This window comes from Vulpes vulpes, chromosome 9 (genome assembly GCF_048418805.1).
Source record: "Vulpes vulpes isolate BD-2025 chromosome 9, VulVul3, whole genome shotgun sequence".
NCBI classification, from domain to species: domain Eukaryota; kingdom Metazoa; phylum Chordata; class Mammalia; order Carnivora; family Canidae; genus Vulpes; species Vulpes vulpes.
This window is the reverse complement of record NC_132788.1, coordinates 89,018,117-89,041,158: the sequence shown is the minus strand read 5'-3', so window position 1 is coordinate 89,041,158 and position 23,042 is coordinate 89,018,117. Positions and strand designations below refer to the sequence as shown.

Genomic DNA, 23,042 nt, shown 5'->3' with positions numbered 1-23,042 from the left:
CCCTCCGCGGACTTTGGCCTCCCCGCCGCCCTCCCCGCGCCCCGCGGCCCGCCGCCCCTCCGCGGACTTTGGCCTCCCCGGCCGCCCGCCCCGCGCGCCCCGCCCCGCCCCGCCGCCCCTCCCCGCGCGCGCCCCCCGCTGCCCGGCCCGCGGCGGCGGACTGCGGAGTTGCCGAGAAGTCTGCGGCCGCAGTGGCCGGGCGGGGCCGCCGCCAAGGACACCGGAGTTTGCGAGTCCCCGCCCGCGCGGCGCCTCCCGCCGGACTCCCCGGGCCGCCGAGCGCGAGGCGCGGCGCGCTCCCCGCCCCCGCCCGCTCCCGCCCGCTCCCGCCCGCTCCCGCCCGCTCCCGCTCCCGCTCCCGCTCCCGCCCTCGCTCGCTCCCTCCGCCTCCCGCCCGCCCCCGCCCCCCGCTCCCTTTTCTGCTCCCCAAGTGAGCCCGGCGCGCGAGAGGCAGGCGGGGCGGCGCGGAGCGGAGCCGGCAGCCCAGCGCGCTCGCCGCCGCCCGGCGCAGCTCCCCGCGGCCGCCGCCGAGTCGGAGGAGCCCAGCATGGCCGGGCCGGGCTGGCCGCGGCGCGCGTCCCGGGGGCCCCGGGCGCTCCTGGCCGCCGCGCTGCTCTACGCGGCGCTGGGGGCCGCGGCGCGCTCGGAGCAGCAGATCCCGCTCTCCGTGTAAGTGCCGGCGCCTGCGCCGCCCGGGGAGGGGACCCCGCCGCCCGCCCGCCGCCCGCCGCCCGCCGCCCGCCGCGCCTCGCCCAACTTGGGGCGCCTGCAGGTGCGGCCCGGGCGGCCCCGCGGCGGCCTCGCCCCCGCCCCCGCCCCCGCGCCCGCGCCCGCGCCCGCCTCGCCCTCGCACCTGCCCCCGGGACGCGCGCGGGGGGCGCCGAGGCTGCGCGGGGCTGCCCTCGCCGCCTGGCCGGGTCGCCGCGGACACCTGCACGGGCTCCCCGCAAGGGACGGCGCCAACTTTGGAGCCTGTGTACCGAACCCAACTTCCACGGGCCGCTTGTTTACTCTCCCTCTGCCGTCTTGCCATCATCTCACTTCTTTTTTTTTTTTTTTTTTGGGTTGGGGAGGATGGGGGGGGGCGTTTCTTCCGACCAGTATTTGCCAGGCGATGGCCAGTTTGGGTGGTCAAGTTCTCAGACAGTTATTCACCTGGAACCCGGTGATGTGTTGAGGGAGCTCGGGAGACTTTGCGCATTTGGGACTATGTGACCCCCCTCGGCCCCCTCCCGCGTTGCGCTCTGCAGTTTGGTGCTGGCAGTTTCTACCCAGGCGCTTTTGCTATCTTTTTTTTTCTTTTTTTTTTTCTTTTTTTCCCTCCAATGCTCTGTCGCCCGGCTCCTCCAGCCACAGCCCCGTGTGTGCGAGCGTGTTGCCGATGACACGGGTCTTACATTTGCTCCTGTGCCCTTTCTCCCTGTAGGGTGAAGCTCTGGGCCTCTGCTTTTGGTGGGGAGATCAAATCCATTGCCGCTAAGTACTCCGGCTCGCAGCTCCTGCAAAAGGTAAGGTTTCTGGGGTGGCAGGAAGCGGTGATTTTTTTCTTTCTTTCTTTTTTTTTCTTTTTTTTCCCAGCACAGAAAATGGAGGCAGATTTAGTTTTCCAAACAAACGTGAACCCCGAGCAGCATCAGTTATCAGAGGTGCCTCTGATCCCCCTCGTTTCCTGGCAGTGCACCGTGCGGTGATTTCTCCCCACCAACTGGTTATTTTTAGATGACACTTGATTCCAAACACAAAGAAAAAAAGCAGGATCCTCACTGGCACTGTCCTGGCCGGGGCTCGGAAACTGAGTGTGTTTGCATGGCTCTCTGCTTCTAGTGCCGCTGTTGCCGTTACTGTGTGAGGACAGATGCTTCTCTGGCCAAAAAAATGCTAACTTCCTCCAAGGGGCAGCCTCAGTACCTGCTTTATGATGTCTTTCACCTTGCCTGCCTTGGAGACTGGGGGGGTTCAGCGTCTCTGAGAAAGCCGCTGCACTATTGTTTGTCATCCCTGCCGTTGTACAATCCCATTATTCCCCAATCATCTAGACCCAGGGCTGGGATGCATTACATCATTACAGATAAGGAGAATGAATGTGGTTATCTTTCCACTCAGCTGCACTGCCGGGTAATAACCTAGGAGAGTAGTCCAGTCCACAAACTTAAGAAATTGGTCTGCGTGCATATAATTCCGGAGAGTAATGAGAATGGAGAATTGATTATTAGGCTTTTATCAGAAGCTGCATCAATTTTAATTCAAACAGGCAGCATTATGCTTAAAATTTCCTTGTGAGATATATGGTACTTTGCCCTCCCCTCCGAGAAAAAAAAAAAAAAAAGAAAAAGAAAAAGAAAAAGAAAATAGACCGGGAGGAGAGATGACAGGGGTTAAAAGAATCCCAAGTTAACAAATCAACGGGACCAATCTAAGTATTCTCTCAAAGGTAGAAAATAAAATTGGCCTTTAGGGGATAATTCTCTGAAAATGGGTACAGATTAAATTGTCAAGTTAACTTTTAAGCATTTTTAAATGTGCTTTTTGGGCCAATGTAACATATGTGTTATGCATGCTGCCTGGTAACCAAGTACGTATTTTATTTATGGCATTCCACTTCAGAGAGTAGCGTTTTTGGGGACATTATATGAAACAGTTTGTCACATGAAATCCAAATATCGTAATAAGGCATCAGCCCACAATGGAATGAGGGAAGATACTCTTAAAAATCGCCAATAGCCATACTCTTTGAAACTGTGGAAGGATTGTTTGCTCAGCTCCCTCACTTGGGGAAGGATTTCGTTGAATTACAGGCAGTTGATAAAAAAACTTGAGGCTGCGGTGTGCCTTTATGAAAAATGATAATCTATATACCTGTGAGCCACCTGTCAGTTTGTAGGAATTGCTTCTCCTGCTAGTATTCTTTGAATCTGGACCAGTCTGTATCCTGCTTTGGCATTTCGCCTGCGTGTCAGATGTTTTACGTGAAGAGTTTTGGACTGTTGCGCTGCTTGTATTGCATCCTTGTGTATTTTCCTTATGCTTTTAAAGAAGAGAACATTTTGTATGACTTTAAGGAAATATTTTTCATCTGCATGTTGTAGTTGAGTCGTAGCAACTCTGAAAGTATCCCTTCAGAGCCTGTGAGTGGTTTTCTTGGTTGTGCTTACATATCTTTTATCTCACATTTTGTAGGAGCGCAGGAGAAAAGCTTTTTCTTTCTCTCTGAAGTTAGCACACACGCTCGAACACACAAACACACACACACTGCACAAAACCCCATCAGCCATATTATTGGCTACTCTGTAATAGCAAATTGGAAACAGCTAAAATGCTTCTCTTACCTTCTCATCAGCATCCTTTCTGATATTGAATTCACCAGCCTAGCTTTGCTTTTGTCATGTTTGCAGCTTGACAATTGTGTAATTATTTCCAGCTGTTTATGGCTTTGTTGTCATTCCTTGCTGTTGCCTGGCATTTTGTAATCTGATGCAAGGGGAAGGTGGGGTGTTGCTCAGCATTAGGTTCCAGGGTAGATACCTGCTCTTGCATTTCGAATGCAGTCATCTGCCATGGAGTCCTGAGACACCTATGGCTTTGGCTTGATAGGCAAGGACTTCCATGAATCATGGCTAGAGCGTGTCAGACAACTTGGGGAGCACTTTTTTAGGTACCTTTTGGCCATCTTGGTCCATTGCCTCCAAATACGACAGCATTTTTTAAATTAGCAAAAAACCATTGATTTAGACAGTTCAGAGCATATGAAAGTATAAGAAAAGATCTAAGGTGCTCAGAGTGTTGGAGGCATAACATCATCTGGAAAAGCAAGGAGGCAGACAGTTGCCTTTCTCTCTCGCTTGTTTTCAGGTTTCGGGCCATTTGCATGAGGAAAGACTCCTCTAAGTCAAAACTCTGTGCATCCTTCCATCACATCACTGCCTCCTTAACAATTAAGATACTCTCAAAATGAGTTTTTTAAAAAAAAACTGGGCTGAAAAAAATGAAGTTAACACTGTATATAGTCCCTGTATTGAAGGGACTCAAAGGTGACAATACCATGTTGCATAACAGACTGTAATTATACTTTCAAGGCACGGACATTTAAATTTGAGTTTCAGTTAAGTAGGCATACTGTATACCACTGTACAATTTTATATATTCTGTATAGTTTCTCTGGTTGACACTTCATGTTGTGAATTAATGTAGTATGTTCATTTTTAGAATGGGATTTTAGTAATTTCTGCACCAAGGCAAAAACTTTACAAAACAGGTATCGTGAATCAAAGTCAAATAACAATTGGCTGTTTATTTTAAGGTGTTTGGAGACTGGGAAAACTGCCATTTTTGGTAAGGTTTTTATTAGATAATATAATTTGAGCTAGTAGAATTATCGGTGACTTCATCAACATAAATACAAGTGTTTAACAATGTACCTCATTGTCATGGCTTCAAAAAGAAGAGTATTTCCCCAATTGTTTCTGTGTTTAATACCACGGCTTTCACTGTTTTAGCTTATGATAATATGTTAGGTATTTTCTGCCAGACTTTCCCTATTTTTTTTTCCCTCCTTTTTGTCTTTGCTGAGTACAGGAATAGCAACCTATTAGTTTCTTTAAAAGAGGATATTTTTGAGTTTGTAGAACACCGTGAGCGTGTTTTTGCAAACTCGCGTGCTTGTGCTTTCAGGACAGTGTGGAAGAACATGAGACTTGTATGTTGGACTCCGAGTAGATCTCGAGAGGTTGTTACAGAACAACGGCCCCTCAAAGGGAAGTGCTGCCTCGCTGCTGTGGGTCTGTACCCCGCTGTGGGTCTGTACCCCGCCTGCCTGCCTTCCATAGCTGGCAGAAATTGCAGAGGTTTCAATTCACTTCAACTTTTAATTAACTTTCCTATTTGACATATTCATGCCAGTATTCAGCTGCCTCTTGCTTGCTTCATTTTCCTCAGATAATGCACATTGTTTGGGTTCTTCGGGGGAGACACGGTTTTATTACCTCTCTTTCGGGATTCAGCGCCCAGCATTCCAGTAGGTCCTGTAACCTAGGCTGTTAAACTCATGGGTTCCACGCCTCGAACACTCACAATACAAGGTATTAAAGTGGCGTGGTTCTCGTTTCCATCCTCCTTAGGAAGAATTTGGTGTAGAAGCTGGGTTTTTCATTCTATTTAGTACCGCATTCAGAGATTGCTCTGTTTATGGGAATGAAGGGTTCCAATTACATTTTCCAGAATCGTGATGATAAATACACAGCGGAAATACAGGTTCTGTGTGTCTCTGCCATCAGCGCTAGGAAAATAATGGACATTTACCTTGGATGCCTCATGCATCACGTACCAAACATGCACTTCTTGGAATGCACAACCAGGTTTTTGCGTTATCAACTATTTATTGAGAGGGCAGCTTTAATACATAAACGTGATGTCTCTTTCCACAAGACAGAGTCAGCAAAGTAAAAGGTGGGTTCTTTAACCCACTTTGATAATTATGACTTTTCATCAATGTGGAAATCGATGGACCTTTAAATAATTAAATAGGAGTATTCACTTATCAGGAATTGGGTAGCAGTGCTATGCTGCCTGTAGGAAGCCTGACACTCTACAGATTGTTTTTCTAGGGGAGGCGCTACTTCGCTGAACATTTTTGAGTAAACACGGTTATTTGTCATTCTGCAAGATTAATGCATTCAACCTACGCCGCCAATGGCCAACGCTTTAATTCACAGCACCACCACTTCAGTTCCTGGACTTTTCTTTGGCAGTTTATTTTTGAAAGTCTTGAAATCTCAGAAATGAAAGTTTTCAGTCTTGCAGGACAGTTTATTGGTCTCATTATCCCAGTCACCAGGACATTAGCGGAACAGGGTGAACCAGTTGGAATTCAGTGATGCATCTTACCCACACGTGTATCTAACTGTTGCATTTGTAAACTCACACACGGTCCCTTGCCGACCAGATAAAGTTCTTTTTGTATGGCTTCGCTAAATTTTTGTGTGAGCTCCTTTTGTTCATTTCTTTTTCTTCCTCTCAAAATTTCTTTGCTGCCAGATATATTTCTGCTTTGCTTCTTCTCTCATTAGGAGCTGCTGCAGCCTCTGTTGCTAGATTTACAGATGTTAGTCAAAATTAAGGGAAATGAAAATAGAGGCATTGTTTTCTTGTCAGAGGCAAACTCAGATTTTTATTTCAATGTAGTTATCATTTTGATCAATTACTATGGTGATATGATGCTGGCTTTTTATTTCATTTGGTGTTTTATCTTCTTCTAATACCAGTGTGCTTTTAGGCAAACACACGAGTACCAAATCACCTAACAATTATGAAATCTGTCGGGCATGTGGAAACACAATTAATGTTTCCATTTTGTGATGAAGAAAGCCGGGTATGAGGATGAATAAAAGTGAAAGAAATGTGGACTCATTACCCCAAGGACCTGTGGCCTCACCGGGTATTTAATTGTCCTGTAGCCTGAAGCACATATTTAAGGAGGTGCAAGTTTGAGATTTGAGCCTTTTTCAATCTTTGATGGATCCTCAGTTGGTGGTGGTGGTGCTCAAACTTACGTTGATCAGTCCATGACTTGATGTGGTGAGCTTACTATAAAGAAGCGTACATTCTCACCAGGATCTTTTGTGTCTGGTCTGTCATTCATTCACATTTACCATCATAGATGCCAACAAAAGGGCTTTTTCTTTATCCGTGTTCACATCTGTCAGGGGTCTCCCATCTTTTTTTTTATTTCTTTAAGATTTTATTTATTTATTCATGAAAGACACACACACACAGAGAGAGAGAGAGAGAGAGAGAGAGAGAGGCAGAGACATAGAGAGAGAAGCAGGCTCCATGCAGGGAGCCTGATGCAGGACTCGATCCCAGGACCCCGGGATCACGACCTGAGCCAAAGGCAGATGCTCAACCACTGAGCCACCCAGGTGCCCCGGGGTCCTCCGTCTTTTGCAGTCACAGTGCTTATTGAAATTGCCTCCTTAGCTGAGACCCACAGCATCTTCTAGACAGATTTTGAGCAGATTCTGTGTTCCCTGGGACACTGTGATCTGACTGGGAGATTTGCTATGGCTGAGACTGAGGAAAAAATGAAATAGATGTTGTAAATGCCAGCCTATGAATTAGCATATGAGATCCTTTTAATGCAATTTTTATACAAGAGATATAATGGCCTATGTTTTATCTCAAGTGACTACAGTCGTGCTATTGTGTATCATTCAGAAAGAGAAAGAGTTCCCTCGCGTCAGACTTCTGGAAACATTGACAGAATCTTTATCAGCCCTCTTTGGTCCATTAAACAAAAGTTAGCTTCTCCTTCAAGAGAAGGAAATGATATAGAGGAAGAGGAGGGCTGCTTGATTTCCTTTGATTCTCCCGAGTACTTAGTGACCAGCACATCGAGGTGGTTGTTCCTGAAATGTCAAGCCGGCCCAAAGACCCCTCTGTGACACAGTCCTCTGCCCTGGACCACAACTAACCCTTGACGGATTAGGCATATGCATAGCTGATGTATTTTTAGGGGATTTCTATGTGCATAGCCAGCAGGTCTGCTTTTCAGAAGGAAGTTATTTTACTGATACAACTTTGAAAAGAGTCCAGTGTGTTTTCAATAAAGGGTAAACATTTCAATTTCCATTTGCTTTGAACAACACTCATTGGGTGTTCATTCCAAGGCTGTTTAAATAAGGCATTAAATTTATAAGGTGTATTAAATTTGTATGTTGCGTAGCTTCCTGGTGACCTCAAGTCAAGATTATGAAAATAACTCAGAATAGCCAAACTATTAATGGGCATTTCAAGGCAATATTGGAAAGGAGAGCATTATCTCTTGACAAGAAATAGATGGCTGTTTCTTCACTTTGTGCACTTCAGTGTGTTTATCTTGGCACCTGATATTGGAAAATGGTACCCTCCCAAGGTTAAAAGAGCTGTTATCCATGTAAATGATCAGAGCAGGCAAGCTGGGCAGGCCGTAAGTGGCTGTGGGTTCACAGAACAGACCTCTGGTTATCCATATCAGGTGAAGCCTCTGCCAGTTGATATTCGGGGCTCCCACTTATCATTACCATTATACTTATTAACTTCGTGCATGCATGCATATGCCCATAAAAGTGGATGCCGCTCATCACAGAATGTGCCAGATGCTGCCTGCTGATGGAAAAGACCATTCTTGTCCTCTCAGGCAGCTAGAGAGCGTGGCTTGAGGGAGCCAACTGGGGTGCTGATACAAAACCAGGGGACCTGGCACCTGAGATCGTGTAGGCAGCTGGAAACTGAGGATCTGCTGAGACCGGGACCAGCTACAGAATTTGCAGGGCCCAATGAGCAAGGAAAATAGGGGACTCTGACTTCAAAAACTATGAAGAATTTAAAGATGATGACAGCAGAGCATCCAAGCACTGGGCCCATTGGGTCCCCCACAAAGACAGGCCCTCCTCGTTTTGGCTTTCTCCACTCCCCTCCCCCTCCATGGGTAGTTCAGTCTTCTCAGCCTAATTGAACGTTCAGGGCCATAGTCTAGGAGGTGTCCTTTGTCCGTCTTTGTTCATCATCATAATAGGTGGAGAGCTTGGAACATTTTCAGAGCCTTGCGTCTTTGGAGATGCAGTGTTGTTAAAGGAGAGGTCACTGGCCTAGGAGCCGTGACATCTGTCTTTTCATCTTTTCTGGAGGCATTTCCTGAGTGGATTTGGGTAAATTGCTTAATCTCATAGTAAAAACAGGTAGTGTTTGCTCATTCACTCTGCAGTTCCTGCATTCCAGGTACTGTCCTAAGGATTTTATATATGCCTTCCCATTAAATTCTCCCAATAACCTAGTGAGTCAGGGACTACCATTCGCCCCATTTTACAGATTTGGAAGTTGAGGCTCCCAGAAGTTAAGCAGCCTTTCCAAGGTGACTGAGTCTGTTTACCTGGCCACTGTGCTGCAATTGCCCCTCGTCTCTGTGTGACCTGTCTTGGGGCCTCAGTTCCCATTTGAGAAAAATGTGGTCAATACCTGTGCTTCTCTAGCTCATGGGCATTTGGGAGGATTAAATGAGGTAGCTGCTGAGAAGTGACTTCAGAAGCGGAAGGCCTGGGCTAACAGCAGAGAAGACAGGTGTGGAGTCAGAGGGACTTGGACTGGAGTCCCAGATCTGCCATTTTCTAGCTGGGTTGCCTTGTTGTTTAACACTTCTGAACCTGTACCCTCACATGTGAAAGGAGACCACACCTTCTACATGATAGGCTGTGATGAGGATTAAATGAAATAAAGTACAAAAAGCACTTAGTATGGTGCCTGGCACCTGAGCGGCTCCTGCCAGGGAGTTGCTGAGGTCATTACTGGTTGCATGATACAAATAGAAGGTCTTTAGGGAAGCTTCGCTGAGCATCTGTGGGGACTGGCTGCACAGAGTTGTGTGCCTGGGTGAATGAGCAAGTGCATGAACGGGTGGGTGAGTGCAGGGTACTGGTGTGTTGGTAGGTGATTCCACCTGGTGCCTGATGGGAAGGAGCTAGTGGACCCAAGTGGGGAGGAGGTTGTGGGGGCACAGCCTCTGCCCATTCATTCTTCTCCTTGAGGATCTCTACTCTGTGAGGGTACAGGAACCCCTCATGCAAGGAATTGGGCTTGAAGAACTGCTTCAGGGTCTCCCTGTTGTCGCCTCCATGACTCTGCCCTGCTGTGGGGGTGGTGGGTCAGGCTGAGGAGTGGCTGAGTGTGCCCCAGTGTTCTGACAGTGGCTGGAACTTTAAGAGCGTGCAGGCGTCCAGAAATCCCCCTGGTGTGGGGGTGCATTCAGGAGCCAGCCATGGGCATGCATTAATCCAGATGCCCTCTTGGATAGTATTTCCAGGCATTTCCTCTCATGAGAATCTCACCTACTAGACTTTTCCCAATGATTTCCCTGGGGCGAGCGGTCGAGTAGGGTGGGGTGGGGTGGGGGAGGCAGCACATGGCTTTGGAGTCAAGCAGGAGACAGGGCACCTCACTGGTGGTCTTTCCTCCAGTCAGGGCAAGGAGGTGCAGTGATGCATGGGGACTGCCATGTGCCCCCAAGTCTCAGGAGGCACTGAAGGGCATCCCGTGTCCCTTGGCCCTTCCCTCTAGCCCTGCCCGCCTCTGCTTTAGAGCTTGCTTGGCACATTCTGTTGTGTTTGGCTTGTGAGCATCTGCAGTCCTCTCTGCTGATCTCCTTGAAGATGTTGAAGGAGTGACACGGGCCACCCCTGTTTGTGTAAACATAGGCACCAATACTTTGAAATCATGGTGTGGGGAAGGTGTTATTGTAGCTGCATAACTTTAACAAAATTGTTTAAGCATGAAGCCATTCTAATCAGCAGTGAAAGTCGGTAAGAAGTTAAGAATAAAAGTAAACCTGCAAATCTGTGGTAGCTCCACTTGGCCCAGGTAGTTCTGAAGAGTGCCCAAGAACCATTAGTGCCCAGGAAAGTTACAGAGCATCAGAGTCTGGCTGTACTGGCAGCTTCTTGAAATCCACCAAGGTCATAACCAGCTTAGGTAAACAGATGGTGGATGTGGGGGCTGTATAGGAAGGAAATGGACTTTTTTTCTTATGAGTGTTTAGTATGAGCCAAGCAGTTTTTGTATGAAAGCAGATCATGTAAGGCATCTAACATGGTCCTCGGTTTTCTTTGGAGGTGGCGCACATTACCAACCTCTCGCAGGTGGGTCTTGCAGCTTAGGGAGGTGGAGCAGCTGGCCACGTGGTGGGGCTGGGACTCACAATGGTTTGTTTTGACCACCCCCACCCGCCCCCCAGCCTGGGATTCTTCTTTATAGCACATGCCACCTGTGTGGGCTGAAACCACCTGAGCACAGGCTTCAGCGGGGTCCGCAGGACCACAGCAGGATGAAAAGGGCTGGGTAGGTTGGGATGCCAGCGCCCCCGCCACTTTCTTTCCCTGAGATGTGCCGACTTCAGGTGGGGTATTCAGATGTGTGCTCTTGGGGCGGTGTGGCTAGGAAGGACTCTCTAACCTCTAGCATGGGCATGTGCATGTGCCTGCCGTGGGACAGGAACGGTTTCTAGGGGAGATCGGGCAGGGTTGGCTGGTCTGGCCCCGGCTGGCGGGGGAGAGGTGGCAGTGTCGGGCAGCTTACGCCTCTTCGCAGCCTGGAGGGCACAGCTGCCAAGGAAGAGAACAATTGTGGGATCCCCAAGCAAGATGCTGTCTCAGCCAGGACAAGAGGTTTCAGCCGTTCTGCAAAAGCCGAGGAGCGTTTCCCTTCGTGTTTTCCCTGAAAAGTCAAACCTGCTCTTCATCTATTTGCTCAGGTCTCTAAATATGGCAAGTGTGGTGTCATATACTTAATGACTTGACATATTTTCCTGAGACTTTGGTGTTTTGCATTAAAATGGAATGAAAGGTGTAATTGGCCTGTGGAATTCCCCCGAGTCTAGACCTTCCCATGATGTAAACTTGACCCTGCATATTTCCTTCTTGACAGCTGCTAACTCTTGGCTCCCAGGAGGGAACCAAGTGTCTGGTTTTAGAAAAATCTAGATTTCTATTACAGTGAGCATGCACAGCTGAAAAGAGATTTTTAAAAAGAGCATGGGCTTTGGAGTTGAATTCTGCTCTGCCAGTCACTAGTTTTTACCTCCCTGGGCTTTGGTTTGCTCATCGGCCAGACAGAACTAATAATAAAAGCACCTGTGTTATAGGGCATTGGGGAGGATTAAATGATATAACCCACATGAAGTAGTTTAGAACAATATGTGGCACATGGGAAGCCTTACTTCTCTGGCTACTCTCTCATTTATAGTGTCCCGCTTCATTTTTAATGAAGAGCAAAAGAGACTCCTGGAATTTTAGTCACTTCGACCCTGTGATGAGTTCATAAAATTAAAACAATGTATGGCACACGCATTTCATGTGACAAGGGCACGGTTGGAAACAAAAGCGTTTATTATGTCCCCAAAGAGGTCGATTTCTTTTGCTTTCTTTCCCAAATTTTTCTAATCCGGTCCCTTGTACAGTAAAGGTGGGCAATTTGGGGATTCAGGTTTGTGCTTGCTATAATATTGTACTGTAATTTGCAAAGCCAGGGGGGTAGTCAGAAATCCCGGCCAGGGCTTTGGCTCTTTGTACCTGCACCATCCATAATGCCTTTTCTATTGTGCTTTGTTGAGGCAGAGGCGGAAAAATATTGTAAAAAGAACAATGGGTGTAGGAGGCAATAAACCCATTGGAAGTAGGTAATCTTTGGCCACGAGTCATAATATATAGCTTCCCTCTTGGTCTCCTACCACTTTTCATTATCAGTGAAATTTCTATTAACACAATATGATCACATCATGTACAAACAGCTCCATGGGCACAGGTTTCTGCCCCAGTGATGGTCGTTTGTTTTCTTCGATGCTAATGCTGAAGTTTGTTCTTTTTTCTCAGTTTTGGCCTGTGCCCCTGTCAGACAACCAGTAAAAGGTGTGTGTGTGCGCGTTTGTGTGTTTTAATATACATGACCTGTTTTCTTTTGTGAATAAAAACTGATGTCTACTTTAAAATCCCAAGGTCTGCGGCCAACTTTGAGTGTTTCAGAGCATCAGGAGTCATCTGGTCACGCTGAAATAAGATGTAATCCTCTCAGGAAAGGGCTCACAGCTCACTAATCTTTTGAAAAAGCCAACAATATACATTTTGCACAACAGGAATTTCAGAATTATGAAGCCACAGCTGGATTTTTTACTTAAATAGCAAGATTTTCATGTTTGTTTGTTTATTTTTTCTTTCTTTCTTTCTTTCTTTCTTTCTTTCTTTCTTTCTTTTTTTGCGTGAAACAAATGCCCTATGAATGTTAGGAAAAATAGAAAGAAATGAGGGATTATTGATTTTTAAAAAACTGACTTTTAAGGGTTGGTCTCGGAAAGGCAGAAATGTATAGGTAAAAGTCTGGCTCTGAGTCAGATTAAGCCAGTTTTGAATCCAGTGCTACTGCTGATTAATCATATGACCCTGAGAGGTCAGTCATGAAACCTCACCGTTTCTATCTGTGAAATGGACACGATGGTGATAACTTCTAGGGTGGAGCTGAGAAGTCCAAATGAGGTCGACACAGGGTGCTTAGCAATAAGGGGCTCATAGGAAGCATTTAGAAAAGGTGGGCTCCTGTCATCATTCCCCAGGGACTGCTCTGGCCTACCAGGACGTGTTGGCTGCTGGAGATAGCAGTTCGTCTGCTTGGAGGAGAGCTAACATCAGGTCGCCTGGTGTTAAAGCTGCCCACCGCTGAGCTCCACAGAGGTGTCTTAGACAGTAATCATAACAACAATGCATGTGCTTTGTGTGTTGTGCCATGTGCTTTATTTGTGTTCTTTAATTCCTCACAGCCACTCCTGAGGTCGGCTCTGTCATCCCCTCCATTTTAGACAGAAGCCAAAACAGAGAATGCAACTTTGCCCAAGGTTACCCAGCTCCAAGTGGCAAAGGCAGGCTTGGAGCCTGGGTCTTGTGAGTCCTGTTCAGGTGCCTGGGCTGGGGCACCTGGGTATTTCCAGGGCCAGCATGATTTGGTCTGAGCCTGTTATTGGCTCGTTAGGACCATGGGTGGAAATCTCTTCCTCATCCTTAGTCTTTTGTCCTGTGAGATTCTTAGTCTTATTTGGATGCGTTGTCATTTGGTTTCATAATACAGCTAAAAGGGGGGCAGTGATGAGAGGAGGGCCCAGTCAACCTTCTAGCTTTTCACAGTTTTCTCTTTTATTATACTACCATGATGTGGCTTGCCTTTTGATTTCTTTTGAGGGTCAGCCGGCTTCTCCACTTCAGGTCTGACTCTGAAGAAGCCTTTCTGAGAATCTTCTTGAATTTGGTTCAGCTTCCCTTTTTGTATTCTCCATTATGGCAATGGAGGATCATGTGGAGGACCCTGGTACAAGATGGGTCTGGCTTGGAGACCCAGTGTGTCCCTTGGGTTGACTTCCAGGCCTCAGGTTCCTTCCCTGTTAAATGAGGTGGGGAGGATTAGCTGTGTCTTCGTGCTCCGTTAGTTTCAACTTCTTGGTTTTTGATAGGCTCATTCTTTGTCTTATCTTTCCCGGGTGTTTGTTGGTGCTTATTTATTTATTTATTTATTTTTCTTGGAGGGGAAACACAGTTCTATTTTTCTGCTTGATTGACAGCTAGCTTGAAGGCCATAGCCCTTGGACACACTGGGGTCAGTTTTGTTTTGCATGGGATGAGTCTGGCAGGTCTGCTCGTGCCCCTGGCAGTCCTGGAGCTAAGCGATATCCTGAGGACCCCCTTATCTCTTTCTGAGGGGGGTGTCAAGAAGGAGGCAGGTAGCTAGACCTTAAAAATTCCCCAAGGGCAGAGTTGCTCTTTCTGCTGGGAGAGGGTCCTCCTTCGGCGCTTAGCATGGTGGAGCTGTCTTCGGGTGGGATGACTGGGGCGTTTGTGGGAGGTGCAGATGAAACAAAGGAAGAACCTTCTTTCTGGCACTCACATGCTGGTGATCAGAATAAGAAGAGTACTGAGCACAGGCCAGGAACCGGGTCCTTCACATCTCTTTCCCCACTTACGCTATAGTGCTGGCTTTTATGAATCCCCAGCATCAGGCGTGGATGCCTCCTGGCTGAGGCAAGCCAGCTCTGGAGCCCTGCAGGCGGGTCCCTCGCCCACAGCGCTCTTGGTGCCAGCAGGGACTGCCAGACATCCGAGCCAGCTGGTCCCCACTTCTTCCAGCCTGCGACCCCCTCCTCGCCCCCAGGGAGCATCCCGGCAGCATCCCGAACACTCTGCCGAGTCTCCCCTGGAAGCCTCCCAGCCCGGCTGAGGGGTCCTGGCACCTCCGCAGCAGCGCGGAGTGGGGCTGAGCAGCTGCGGCGGGAGCACCGCAGTGCCGGGCGGGAGCACCGCAGCGCCGCGCCAGTGCACGAGGAGCATTGGGCGAGACTGATGAGGCCTCTGCCGCAGCCGCCGCCATCAACCTGGGGGAGGCAACCCGGCAAAGGCAATTAGGGAGCTGCGGCAGCTAATTCCATGAAGTGCTCGGATGCCACATTGCCAGGGACATCAGGGAGAAATGGGAATTTTAATTTCTATCCCTTTCACCTTCTCCGAGGCCCTGCTGGCGTCACGATGCCGCACAGTGTCTGCTGGGCTTGATTTCACCTTCTCTGTGCAGCTGGCTGTATTTTGCATTTGTTTATTTATTGGTTTCTTTATTCTATCACCCGGGATGGGTTCCTGCGTGTGCTTTGAGGGGAGCTGGGAGCTGTCGTCCGCTTCGTGTTACTGCGGCATCCACAGGGCAGTGCTACGGCTCCTGGACAGCGTCCTGGCTGCAGCCTGCACAGCTGGCTCCCCCATCTCCACGTAGGAGGGAACCATGCGACAGGCCATACAGCCTGGCGGGGTGATTTGCATTTGCTTTTGTGTCCTGCAGGTGTGGCTGGCTGCTTTCTTCCCCAGGCCTGGCCCCTGGATGTGCTGAAAGCTTGCACCGAGCACAGCTCCTCTGAGATGAGGGGGGCAGCTGGTTGGGAAGTGGGAATTAGATTATGTAGATTTAATGGGGGACAGTTTTGCCAGAAGACGTTCAGCTCCGGTCCCACTTGCCCTAATATCAGGCCCAACTGGATTGCATTTTGCGGCTTACGGAGGAGTCTCCATCCCGCTCCTCCTCGGCCGTCACTCTGTGGAGGCTGTGAGGCTTTCTCAGATGGTCTTTGCTCTGTGGAGTACCCTGTGTCACATCACACCTGGATTTGCCACGTGGCCCCGGCAGTGATGATAATCTGAAGCCCACCTTCTACTTTCCTGCTGAGACTGACTACTCAGAGCGGAGGGAGAGGACCTCCGAGTGGGGCCAGATCTTGGGAACCAGTCTGTCCGGCTCTGGGTGCTCGGACCTGGTGGCATGCCCTGTGTCACCATGAATCAGAACAGGCCAGGCCTGAAGCACTGGCGTTTTTACTGCTAGCTTGTGCATTCACGAGGGCATGTAGACCACAGAAGGAAGGAAGGCTCCATGTCCCACAGTGGGCTTCTTCCAGGGTGTAGAACCTGGAAGCCAGCTCTTGCAAAGCCTTTCCTCCGATCTAGCCACATTGAAGCCTGGATTTCACCTGGAGAAAATGTTCCCCAGTGTGCTTGTTTTTAAAGATTTTATTTTAAAATTTGTTTTAGAGAAAGCAAGTGAGATAATGTACACCAGCACATGTACAAGAGCTGGGGGATGAGCAGAGCGAGAGGTTGAGAGAGAATCTCAAGCAGGCTCCACACCTGGCTGGGAGCCCGATGCGGGGCTTGATCTCACAACCCTGAGATCATGACCTGAGCCCAAATTCAGGAGTCAGACGCTTAACCCACTGTGCCACCCAGGCGCCCCAATGTGTCTGTTTTTAACAGCCAGAGTATTTTGTCCCAGTGTGTCGTGGGGAACATTCCTCTTATTAGCATGATCTCCACTGAGTGCGGGGAGCAGGAGACAGAACACTTAGTCAACAAAAGTGTTTATTCAGCATTGAGAAACCTGTCTGGAAACCCGAGGCCTCAACTTTCCCCTTTTCTGCAGTAGAGGTTCACGTGACCAATTGCTTCATTTTGGGTAGAACACCATGGTTTGGGAAAATCTTCAGCTGTCTTAACAGACTCACGAGAACACATTTGCTTTTGACCAAATGTTGGAAATATTTTCTTCCTTCCTTCCTTCCCTCACTCCCTTCCTGCTTCAACAAACACCCATTGAATACTCAGTGAGGCGTGTGGAGCTGTGTTGGGTGCCAAAATCCCTTTGCTGCTGTGGCCACCTTTTGCTTCCTCACCCCGAATGCTTCAGTGACAGCACGCTGCTCACACTCCCCAAGCACATCAGGCTGTGTCACGCCTCCGTGACTCGGCCCACGCCAGTCCTGCCATCCACACTGCTGACCCTGTTGCCCTTGTCTGACTGCTGAGCCCTGCCTCTCGAGGATGTCAGACTTTGGCATGCTGAAGTATCACCTGGGGAGCTTATTAAAATGCATTATTCGAGTGTCCTACGCTGGGAGAGTCGGACTCAGTAAGCTTGGCCCAGAGCCTGAGAACCTGCATTCTAACGAATATCTTAGGTAATTCTGCTGTTGGTGGTTCAGGGACCATACTTTGAGAAACACTGTTTGTATCCCACCTCTGGGAGGGCTTCCAGGCTGAATCACTCCCTGTCTCCCCTGCTTACAGGACATGTGCACATCTTCCTACTGTGGTTTGCTTATATATCTGTGTGGGTGAAGTCTGTGCTGTCCTGGGCGAGAGGCTGTGGCTGATCAGTCCCCAAACCCAGCCCCCTCAGTGTGCATGGCATGAATGGAGGTTTTCTCTGCAGTAGAAGTGGGGGCTTTGGAACAAGTCAGGCATTTTATCTTTTAAGTCAGAAGGTACCCAGGAGCACGCCTGATTGTTGAAGCAGTTTATTTAGAAATCACTGAGCAGAGTTGAAGTGGCCATTCTCCAATTTGTAAGATGGAGAGAAATTTGTTGACCTGTCACCAATGGCTTTTCTTCCTACCAAATGGGTTACTGGGACCTTTAGCAGAAAATTGTTTGGTGAACATCAATATGAAAGACGCCATCTGCTTCCCATAAAAGGCTGCTCCTAATCTCCCTGGTACAAGAATTGCTCCCCCAGGGGCCTGTTGGGCACAAAACTACATTTTTTCCTAAGTCAGCCGGTTTCATACTTTTTTGACCATGACCCAAAGAAAGAAATACACGGTTCAGTGCTACCCGTTGCATACAACTTCACATGTGCAATGCAAGTTTCATGCAACATTACTTAGCTTTCTTCTCTGCAGTGCAATCTGGTCTATTCTATTCGATGGGACTCATATTTTTTTCTATTCTATTCCATTCTATTCTATTTAATTCTAATCTACTCTGTTCCTTCTATTCATTTTGGAAGGCTGGCTGTGAACAATAGATTGATTTTACAACCTAATAAATATATGAAGAGAAGAACAGTGCCTTCAGTGTTACCAGGGTAAATAATAGGCTAGTTCATTTTCATTCTGGGAGGGGCAACATTGATTTGGGGATTAATGCTGTGTTTTCCTTAATAATAATGATAGATAGTGGTAGATAACATTAATCAGCCTGTTGCAATGCCAAGCTTTCTGTATAAATTTCATTTCACTTTCTCACCAATCCCATGAGACGGGTACTTTGATACCCCCATTTTCTAGATGAGGACACTTAGGTTCAGGGAAGTGAAGTGACTTAACCAAGATCACATAGTTAATAAGTGGTAGCATTGGTTCTTGAACCTGGGGCTGTCTGACTGTGATCCTGTTCTTCCTTATGTTTGCATTTGCCTCTTCCTATTGTCAGGAGCCAACTTAGTTGGTCACAGGTGTTGCCATGTGGGCAGCCCAGCTAGAGGGAATATGTGGGTGGCATGATGGGGAGCATTGGGGATGAAATGTGAGAGGCAGGGAAGAGAGTGGAAGAGGCAGGTTTGGGAAGCACAGGGTGAGCAGTGGTCTTCAAAACACCTGGCATTTTACTTAGCACTTATGGAATTTGCAAGGAGTTTGCCCATCTATGTTATACTAGCTTCCTGCTCTTAGAGCATCTCTGCATCTGGTATTTGTTATTGTACCTGCTGAGCAGTTACTTGTTTTTGTATCTCTTTCTTTGACCAAGTGTTCATTTCTCTCTGAGGCCAGGAACAATGCCTTGTCCTTTTTGGCACAGCCAGGACCTGGTCTGAGGAGATGTTCCATAAGGGTTTGGCGAATGAGCAAGTGGATAAAGAGATCCTGTGACTTAATCTTTACACTAGCCCATGTGTAGTACCTTATCCTCATATTGTATTTGAGAAAATGGAGCCAAAGATCATGAAGCTAGTGATGGAGGATCCGGGTGGAAGACCACCAGTCCCAGATGCAGATGTGACTCTTATGTTAAGTTTGATTTGGTGATTCCACCTCCTCCCAAGAATTTATCTTCCTACCATTTGGATTAAGGCTATCTGAGCTTGGTTTCCTTTTTTTTTTTCCCCCCTCCTAGCTATTTGGGTGTGATGTGGTTCAATCAGAGGGTCATAGGGCTAGAGAGGGCAGGGCCCTGCTTGCAAGTCTGAGGTCCAGGTTCTAACTTTGACTCTGGCACTTTACAGACTTGGAGCAGCTCGCTGCTTCTCCTTGGGCCTGTGCATGATAAAGCGTGAAGGTCATCCTCAGTGCTGAGACTCTGCATGCTTCCAAAGGAGAGCAGGCCTCACCTGGTTTACCAGCATGCTCCACCAGGAGATGGGTGGCACTCTGTCCATGTTATATCAATGTCTGTACATCTGGCCGACACATGTTGCCCTGCCTCTGCAGCAGGTGCCTGCAGTAGTAGAGGGGGGTATGGAGATGCTGCCCATATGGAGATGCCCCACCAGGGTACTTGGACTCTAGCAGGGGCAGCGATTTACACCAGTGCAAACTTTTGTAGATGATGAGGTGAACTTAGCTGAATGGCCAAGGGAAGCCAGAGTGACACCGATACCAGAGAAGGCCAAAATGACATCCCATTCTGGTAAATCCTCCTCTCCATTTTTGCTGATGTTTTTCCCAAGCATTCCTGTACCACAGACTTGTTCTGAGAGTCGTGTCAGGGAATGGAATCATCTTTAGATATAAAAGGCAAAAATAAAAGGGACTAAAATATTTGACATATGATGAAGTTCTGTGATATTTTAGACAGTGAGTAAATTGACATTTATATAACCTGGTATATTCATTTCCCCTGATCTACCCTTTCCTGGATGTTGACTTAATAACGTGCCCAACTAAATGACGTTAATTGCTTTAAACTGCCAAAAAAAAAAAAAAAAAAAAAAAGCCAGCATTCATTCAACAAGTATGCTGTGTTCTTTTCAGGCTGGAGCTAGGAAGGAAGAGCTGGAGTCTCCTGGGGGAGGGAGGGCTGAGATATAATCTGAGCAGCACAGGAAAGTGGACTTGCACATCGCGGAAACACCAGCCGCTTGGGCCACACATAAATAGAGGAGCTGCTGCTGGGGTCATGGCGCCAGAAGCTACCTGTGGATGGGTTTCCCTCTTTTTTTTTTTTTTTTTTGTTTCCCTCTTTTTTTAAGTGATCTGATGTCACTGGACTCTTGTAACACTTTTTAAATAGATCATGACTGCAAAATTCAGCTCAGCGTCTGGCGGTTGTAGGAATTCAATGGAGGGCAGTGACCACTATGGTAATTCGTACCTCTGAGAGTCATACACTCACCCCCTAAGTCGGTGGTGCTGCCTCATCCAGAGGATGTTCACTCTCCAGAGCAAGACCTATGGCTTGTTCATTGCTCTATTTCTGGCTTCCGTGATGGTCTCTATCAGTAAACATTTGTGGAATACACGAATGATGCAGGCAATGAATGAACTTGGTAGGCTAACAAAACTGAGGCCCAGAGAAATCAGCGAGATCATAAAGGGCAGAAAAGAGATTTACACCAGGTCTGCTCTGTCCTCAGCCATGACCCTCAGCTAATAGAGGGTGTTCTCTCCTCAGTTTAGTGTTACCTAAATCCCCGAGAGAAATATCACTTGTCCCCCGCCCTCTGAAGGTGAGATATGTGGGGCCTGTGGTCACGTGTGTGTGTGTGTGTGCCCGTGAACTTCCAGGGTGGCATCCCAAGAAGGTAGGTCATATTAGATGTAGCCTCATGGCTGTGTAGAAACAAAGTATTTGGTTAGTGTTCATTCTGGGGTAAAATGACAGACTGGTAACCTTTATCTCTTTAGGAAGAAAGCTCCATAAAAGCTCTTATGTTCTGAATTGGCTGCAAAGTCCCACTAGGATGTTGAAATAGCCTATACGCATCAAGGCCCCATTCAAAGTGCTTTTTCTAGAATTTGGTAAGGGAAAGCTTTCCCCGCTGATCTACCTGTGTATGTGTCATCTTTCTCTTGTGTATCGCGGAAGCGATTTTAAGCCTCTCAGCTCACCCCCAAAATCCTGCACACTCCCATTGTAATGGGCTAGGAAGCTTCATCGTGCACTCCTTCTTAGATCTGTTTTGTGAGCAAGACTTCTGGGTTGAGAGAGGAAGAGAAGGAGCAGCAGAGGGGCTGAAATGTGGAGAGAGTCACTTTCTGTTCTTTTTTGAAAAGTCCTTGAATTCAGCCCTTGAATAGTGTAGTATAAATTTGAGAGATGATGGCTATTAATACTTTGCTTCTTGTATAGCAGCTTTTAGTCCAGGATGTCAAAATACATCAATAACACATTCTTTCTCCATTTCTCCATCTCACATGTAGGGAAGAGGTGGAGAGCGTCTCCAGAGAGCACATGGCTGCCTCGGACCATGGCTGGTCCCTGGCAGGAGCACAAGAAAACAGTCTGAATTTGATGATTTCATTTATTCATCCATCCATTCATTCATCTTTCAACAGAAGAGAAATTCTTGCATCTTGTTACTCTGTCCTAGGTGTTATGCTGACTTAGGGGATATAGGACAAGAGAAGTCAGATAGTCTGCACCTTCAGGGAGATGACAGCCTAGTGCAGAAATCAGGCATTTCTCAAAGATTTAGACTACCACATGCAAGTCTCCCTGTGGGGCCAAGAGGCTGTACTGATAGCATATGAACTGAAGACCTTCTCTGGCCCAGGGTTGGCGAAGGCATTGGAGAGAGGGATGTGCTTCAGCTGAGACCCGAGGGCTGGCAGGAATTAATATGACAAAGTAGATGAAGGGACCCTGGGTCCCTTGTGATGCCTCCTCACCCATCCTGGCCCAGCCTTATACTCCCTTCTCCCAGTGCAAGTGCAAGGCACCCTTCTCCCAGAGTGTGCACAAGGACTAGCAACCCTAGTTGTCAAGGGGCAACTAGCTAACCCTGGTGCTCGTTCCCATCACAGGAAGTAGGGAGCTAATGCACATCAATCATGCCAGCAGCCCTTCTGGGTCCTGGCCAGATTCTTTCTCCCTAGTGCTTTCCTTCCCAGGATCGAAGAAGTTCTGAGACCAGACCAAGCTGTCAGGGAGGTGATTTCTCCTCAACAGAAATGCCCAGTTCACTCTTACAGGTGCCGATTCTTTGTGCAACCACATGGGCTCCTGTAGGTGCCAGAGACCAGAGTTTCCTTTCGCTGTGGTGTTCCAGCCTTGAGGCCAGATGACCACCGAGGAAGAAATAATTACAACAAATTATTGCTTTTTAAATTACAAAACATTATCGGTTTATTGTGGAAGTTTTTTGAAAGAGCAACTGTAAACAACTGGTATTCCGGCCTGATCAGTGTTAATATTTAGGTACATTTCTTCTAGTCTTTTTGCCTTTGAATATGTGTGTATGCATATATGCATATTTACATAAGTGGGATCCTATTGTACCAACTATTTTAAAATGGCAAGACATTTTCAAGTGGATTCAGGCAGGGTAGGGGCCACTTAAAAATGATTCTTTTTCTATGAAAAATAAAATTCATTCTCTTCTTTGAAAAATTAGAAAGTACCAAATGACATAATAAGAAAAAAATTATTCCTAATCTTATGCTGCAAGAATAACCACATTAAAACTTTTTAGCATTCCTTTTGGGCTGCTTGAAGTTGGAATTAAATTGTAGATATGGAATTATTTTGTTTTTGTTTTTTTTTTATCCTAACTTTATAGCAGGAACATGTTCTCTTATCATTTAGCATTCTTCACAGTGATTGGTTTTCTGGCTACAAAATATTTCATTATGTGAATGTGGTGTGACTTATGTCACCTTCCCCTATTTCCAACAGGAAGGTTTTCCAACACGGTTGTCCCTCAGTGTAAACAATGCTTTCATGAGGATCCTGTCTGTCTGTCTGTCTGTCTGTCCCATTTCTGATTGTGCCCTTGGAACTGTGCTTTCAAGGGGAGTCCCTGGCCAGCGTGTGTGAACTTTGTTAGTGCTCTCCATTCTTGCTGTTGTGTGTGTGTATTTGCACACACTTGTGTGCATGTGCTCATCTGCCTTCTTTGTTTCATCCAGCTCTGTTCCATGCTTAGGCTTGCATGGGAAACCAGATGGCATTGGTTGGACTAAATGGCCTCTCTTTCCCCCTACATTTGCAGGACAATTGACTTGCGGCTCA

The 23,042-nt window shown here is 47.5% G+C and overlaps 1 protein-coding gene across 2 annotated transcripts in view; it reads left to right on the top strand.

The window, feature by feature from the left end:
- The first annotated feature begins 382 nt into the window (after positions 1 to 382).
- CACNA2D3 (calcium voltage-gated channel auxiliary subunit alpha2delta 3) overlaps positions 383 to 23,042 on the top strand; it is an 833,608-nt gene continuing 810,948 nt past the window's right edge. The window contains exons 1-2 of one of the 2 annotated variants that reach the window (XM_072720752.1): positions 383 to 669; positions 1,427 to 1,508. In XM_072720752.1, the coding sequence (XP_072576853.1) occupies positions 548 to 669; positions 1,427 to 1,508 (204 nt within the window). In that variant the 5' untranslated portion in view covers positions 383 to 547. The remainder of the gene's footprint in view (positions 670 to 1,426; positions 1,509 to 23,042) is intronic. The other variant, XM_072720750.1, reaches the window with a different exon arrangement.